Source organism: Octopus sinensis, unplaced genomic scaffold (genome assembly GCF_006345805.1).
Source record: "Octopus sinensis unplaced genomic scaffold, ASM634580v1 Contig00271, whole genome shotgun sequence".
NCBI classification, from domain to species: domain Eukaryota; kingdom Metazoa; phylum Mollusca; class Cephalopoda; order Octopoda; family Octopodidae; genus Octopus; species Octopus sinensis.
This window is the reverse complement of record NW_021823805.1, coordinates 10,988-17,500: the sequence shown is the minus strand read 5'-3', so window position 1 is coordinate 17,500 and position 6,513 is coordinate 10,988. Positions and strand designations below refer to the sequence as shown.

At 36.6% G+C, this 6,513-nt stretch overlaps 1 protein-coding gene across 1 annotated transcript in view; it reads left to right on the top strand.

Annotated features, from left to right (window-relative positions):
• The window catches only part of LOC115226881 (M protein, serotype 5-like), a 6,999-nt gene extending 919 nt beyond the window's left edge, over window positions 1-6,080 (top strand). The window contains exons 2-5 of the mRNA XM_036515496.1: window positions 52-67; window positions 3,779-4,767; window positions 4,820-5,164; window positions 5,259-6,080. Of these exons, the coding sequence (XP_036371389.1) occupies window positions 52-67; window positions 3,779-4,767; window positions 4,820-5,164; window positions 5,259-6,080 (2,172 nt within the window). The remainder of the gene's footprint in view (window positions 1-51; window positions 68-3,778; window positions 4,768-4,819; window positions 5,165-5,258) is intronic.
• Window positions 6,081-6,513: the final 433 nt, after the last annotated feature.

The following is a 6,513-nucleotide window of genomic DNA, read 5'->3' as shown; positions in this document are numbered from 1 at the left end:
TATTATTAGCGTTGCTTAATATGTTTTGCTAAAATTGTTGTTTCTCTTCAGATGTCACCAGAAAAAGGTAATTAAAACTCACTAAAATGACAGATCTATCGGACTTTCAAAGAGGTCAAATTGTTGGTGCTCGAATGGCTGGCGCTAGCGTAACAAAAACAGCCGAAATGTTTGATGTATCAAAAAGTACTGTCTCAAAAGTAAAGACAGCCTTTGAGAAAGAGGTAAAAACACCTCATTGAAACAAAACTCCAGAAGAAAACCAAAACTTTCAGATAGGGACCGTCGGACTCTTACGCGAATTGTTAGAAAGGATCACAAAAGTACAGCTCCCAAACTTACAGCGGAGCTTAGTGACCACCTCGAGAACCCAATTTCCACAAAAACTGTTCACTGGGAGCTGCACAAAGCCGGATTTTACAGGAGAGCTGCAATCAGAAAACCACTATTTTCAAAAACAAACGTTGCAAGCTATTAGAGTGGAGTAAACACCTACAGAATTGGTCCCTTGAGCAGTGGAAGAATGTTCTTTTCTCGGACGCGTCATCCTTTACCTTATTTCCGACCACCGGCCGAGCATACGCGTGAAGACAAGCAAAAGAAGCATTTGATCTAGGCTGCCTTCTTCCAACTGTTAAACATGGAGGAGGATCTGTGATGATCTGGGGCTTTATATCTTGGAAATCCGCCAGCCTAATAGTTTCCCTTCATGGCAGAATTAATAGTCAAGATTATTTAAGCATCATATCTGATCAAATTCATCCTATCGTTGCGGAACTGTTTCCGGAGGGAAACACAATCTTTCAGGATGGTAATGCACCAATTCACACAGCTAAATTTGTTACTGAATGGTACGAGGAACATTCTAATAAAGTTGAACATTTTATCTGGCCACCACAGTCCCAGATCTCAATATTATTGAACATTTATGGTACATTTTAGAAAAATAAGTAAGGAGTCAATATCCTCCACCATCATCACTACAAGAACTGCAGACTGTTTTAGCTGGAAAATGGAAAAAATTCCTTTGGAAAAAATTCAAACTTCGTACGAGTCCATACCTCGTAGAATTCAAGCTGTAGCTACTGCCAAAGTCGATCCTACCCTATATTAAAATAAATTTGTTTTAAGGTGTTTCATTATTTTGTCCAAACCCTGTGTATATATATATATATATATATATATATATATATATATATATATATATACTATATATATATATATGTATATAGGGAGAGTTTACGAAAAAGCAACAAAAGATAAAGACAGGTGGTGTACAAAAACAAAAGATGATTAGATAACGCTCAGAATAGAAAAGTCTTTTACATTTCGAGCCTACGCTCTTCTACAGAAAGGAACACAGAAAACAATGAGAGAAACAAGAAGAGAAAAAAAAGGAGATATATAAATATGTATGTATGGTGTGTGTGTGTGTGTGTGAGTGAGTGTGTGTGTATACATATTTATACACACACGTGTATATATATATTATATATTATATATATATTATAATATATAATATATATAAGATGACAAGAGGAAATTTGGTTTCGTTCCGATTTTTTCATTTCTTTTCTTAAATCCGTAATGAGAAATTTCTATGTTAATTATATGCTCATTTAGTTCACATATGAAAGATGAGGATTACGAAGGATTAACACTTGTCATGTAACTGAGGAAGTCGGCGTAAAGTCTTCCTAAATTATTATCTGGAGAGTTTCTCATCTACTCTAGCTCAACGCTTAAAGAGTTGGCGTGTCGAAGATGTTTGGGGTCGCTTAAGTAATTGAGGCTGACTGAAGCTCTGGGTAGCTGACTACAATTTTAAAATGGCTGACGGAATATAACGATTGTTGTCGTTTATGATGATTTTGATGATGATGATGACGATAATGATGATGATGATGATGATGATGATGATGATGTTGATGATGCTGTTGTTGTTGCTTATTATTTCCGACTGAGCAGACTTAGGTTTAAAAGCGTTCTAGTTTTGACCATCCTGCCTTTTCCCCCACCCAATTTTTTTTTAACCAAGCCTCTATAAATACATTACTCTCTTTTACCCTTTTAGTTGTTTCAGTCATTTGACTGCGGTCATGCTAGAGCACCGCCTTTAGTCGAGCAAATCGACCCCAGGACTTATTCTTTGTAAGCCTAGTACTTATTTTATCGGTCACTTTTGCCGACCGCTAAGTTACGGGGACGTAAACACACCAACATCGGTTGTCAAGTGACGTTTGGGGGACAAACACAGACACACAAGCACACAAACACCACACACACACCACACACATATATATATATAAACATATATATATATATAATATATATATATATATATAATAAATTAATAAAATATTAGGGAATAAATCCAAACTTACAGGGAAAAATCAGATTTAGGATTGAATCCAATTTTATAGTAAAATATTATATATTAAATTAGAGACAAAACCACTATTAGGCAAATCATACAATGAAAAACTTAAGCCAATACATAAGATTATTTAATTTATATTATTTAAATATATAACAAAATTATTAAAAATATATAATTAATATAAAATTTAAAGAAATTAACAGCCATGAAACGATCGTAGTGATATATTAATTATATTTTTTTAATAATTTTGTTATATATTTAAATAATATAAATTAAATAATATTATGTATTGGCTTAAGTTTTTCATTGTATGATTTGCCTAATAGTGGTTTTGTCTCTAATTTAATATAATTATATATATATATATATATATACATACATATATACGACGGGCTTCTTTCAGTTTCCGTCTACCAAATCCACTCACAAGGCTTTGGTCGGCCGAGGCTATAGTAGAAGACACTTGCCCAAGGTGCCACGCAGTGGGACTGAACACAGAACCATGTGGTTGGTAAGCAAGCTACTTACCACACAGCCACTCCTTTAATATGTAAAGACGATACATTATCGTCTTTACATTTTAAATCAGTTTGCTGTGTCATCTTAACAGAATTTGGCTATTAATCTTAGCAAGTCGAGTAACTATGAAGCGGTTTTCTTGTTGGCTTACGAAAACTGAAATGTTGTATGCAGTTGTATATTATGTTTTCTCTGTTCACATTTAGTATTTGTTATGAAATACAAGCACTTGCTGAAAGGTTTTCTGGAGCAATATTTCTCAACCCTTTCTGTTGCATGTCTCGTTCCTCTGTTTGTTTTTTTTCGTTGTTCCAAAAAAAGTTCGTTTCTATGTTTTTGTTTTTATGTTTCCGTTTCTCATTCTGTTCAACGTCTTTTTTATGTCCTGTGCCCATATATGCATTCATATATACATATATATGTAGGTATGCACATATATATATGTATATATGCATATATTTATATATTATTTATATTATATATATATATATATATATGTCCTCTCTAGTTTCAGCTCAGACCTGCGGCCATGCTAATGCATGTATGTTCGTCTGTGTTTGTTCCTCAACCATCGCTTGACAACCGATGTTGGTGTGTTTACGTCCTCGGGTTCGGCAAAAGAGACCGATAGAATAAGTACTAGTCTTATAACAAAAGAATAAGTCCTTGGGTCGATTTGTTCGATTAAAGGCGGAGCTTCAGCATGGCCACAGTCAAATGACCGACACAAATAAAAGAATAAAAGAATATTTCAGAAGTGACCATGAAATAAATACATCGCTATAATCAAGAAGTCTCAAGTTTATAGTTGATGGACTGTCATGGAGGGATTGTCCTCATTGTTGTCGACAATTGGAAGGGCATGATTTGTATCAGTGAATTGGAAAGCGAAGACGAATCGTGAATCCAAGAAGACGAATCGTGAATACAAGAAGTCGAATCGTGAATCCAAGAAATCGAGTCGTGAATCCAAGAAATCGAGTCGTGAATCCAAGAAGTCGAATCGTGAATACAAGAAGTCGAATAGTAAATCCAAGAAATCGAGTCGTGAATCCAAGAAATCGAGTCGTGAATACAAGAAGTCGAATCGTGAATCCAAGAAATCGAGTCGTGAATCCAAGAATTCGAATCGTGAATACAAGAAGTCGAATCGTGAATCCAAGAAGTCGAGTCGTGAATCCAAGAAATCGAATCGTGAATGCAAGAAGTCGAATCGTGAATCCAAGAAATCGAGTCGTGAATCCAAGAAATCGAATCGTGAATACAAGAAGTTGAATCGTGAATCCAAGAAGTCGAATCGTGAATCCAAGAAATCGAGTCGTGAATCCAAGAAATCGAATCGTGAATACAAGAAGTCGAATCGTGAATCCAAGAAATCGAGTCGTGAATCCAAGAAATCGAATCGTGAATCCAAGAAATCGAATCGTGAATACAAGAAGTCGAATCGTGAATCCAAGAAGTCCAATCGTGAATCCAAGAATCGAGTCGTGAATCCAAGAAATCGAGTCGTGAATCCAAGAAATCGAATCGTGAATCCAAGAAATCGAATCGTGAATCCAAGAAATCGAATCGTGAATCCAAGAAGTCGAGTCGTGAATCCAAGAAATCGAGTCGTGAATCCAAGAAATCGAGTCGTGAATCCAAGAAGTCGAATCATGAATCCAAGAAATCGAATCGTGAATCCAAGAAGTCGAGTCGTGAATCCAAGAAATCGAGTCGTGAATCCAAGAAATCGAGTCGTGAATACAAGAAGTCGAATCGTGAATCCAAGTAATCGAGTTGTGAATCCAAGAAATCGAATCGTGAATACAAGAAGTCGAGTCGTGAATCCAAGAAATCGAATCGTGAATACAAGAGGTCGAATCGTAAATCCAAGAAATCGAGTCGTGAACCAAGAAATCGAATCGTGAATCCAAGAAGTCGGATCGCGAATCCAAGAAATCGATTCGTGAATCCAAGAAATCGAATCGTGAATCCAAGAAGTCGAATCGTGAATTCAAGAAGTCGAATCGTGAATCCAAGAAATCGAGTCGTGAATCCAATAAATCGAATCGTGAATCCAAGAATCGAGTCGTGAATACAAGAAGTCGAATAGTAAATCCAAGAAATCGAATCGTGAATCCAAGAAATCGAGTTCGTGAATCCAAGAAATCGAATCGTGAATCCAAGAGTCGAATCGTGAATCCAAGAAGTCGAATCGTGAATCCAAGAAATCGAATCGTGAATCCAAGAAATCGAGTCGTGAATCCAAGAAGTCGAATCGTGAATCCAAGAAGTCGAATCGTGAATTCAAGAAGTCGAATCGTGAATCCAAGAAATCGAGTCGTGAATCCAAGAAATCGAATCGTGAATCAAGAAGTCGAATCGTGAATCCAAGAAATCGAGTCGTGGATCCAAGAAATCGAATCGTGAATCCAAGAAGTCGAATCGTGAATCCAAGAAGTCGAATCGTGAATCCAAGAAATCGAATCGTGAATCCAAGAAATCGAGTCGTGAATCCAAGAAGTCGAATCGTGAATCCAAGAAGTCGAATCGTGAATCCAAGAAGTCGAATCGTGAATCCAAGAAATCGAGTCGTGAATCCAAGAAATCGAGTCGTGAATCCAAGAAATCGAGTCGTGAATCCAAGAAATCGAGTCGTGAATCCAAGAAGTCGAATCGTGAATCCAAGAAGTCGAATCGTGAATCCAAGAAGTCGAATCGTGAATCCAAGAAATCGAGTCGTGAATCCAAGAAGTCGAGTCGTGAATCCAAGAAATCGAATCGTGAATACAAGAGGTCGAATCGTAAATCCAAGAAATCGAGTCGTGAATCCAAGAAATCGAATCGTGAATCCAAGAAGTCGGATCGCGAATCCAAGAAATCGAGTCGTGGATCCAAGAAATCGAATCGTGAATCCAAGAAGTCGAATCGTGAATCCAAGAAGTCGAATCGTGAATCCAAGAAATCGAATCGCGAATCCAAGAAATCGAGTCGTGAATCCAAGAAGTCGAATCGTGAATCCAAGAAGTCGAATCGTGAATCCAAGAAATCGAGTCGTGAATCCAAGAAGTCGAATCGCGAATCCAAGAAGTCGAATCGCGAATCCAAGAAATCGAGTCGTGAATCCAAGAAATCGAATCGTGAATCCAAGAAGTCGAATCGTGAATCCAAGAAGTCGAATCGTGAATCCAAGTAGTCGAATCGTGAATGCCCAGAGCTTCTCACTCTTTTACGATGTTCAACATCGAGATGGAAATGTTATGTAACAATAAACATGCTTTCATTGCCTCATCAGTTTTTTTAGCTGTTTAGTTTAGGAGGTGTAAATATTGACAGTTTGAGAGATAAAAACTGACAGCTTCAGTGTAGAATGCTAATTACTATTTCATTACAAATGAACCGAGATTATTTATGGGAATTTCTTATGCGACTTTCAGAATCGTATTACATTGTATTTATGGAATTTAGATTAAATTTCTACAGTGTTGGAGAGTTCTCAATCAAAAGCTGTTGATAAATGAGAAAATAAAGCTCCCAAGGTGTTCGTATTTGTTATGCTTGTTATATTAGTAATATCGTTTATCATACCAATTGACTGAAACCATAAGTGAGTGAAATATCAAGTTCGT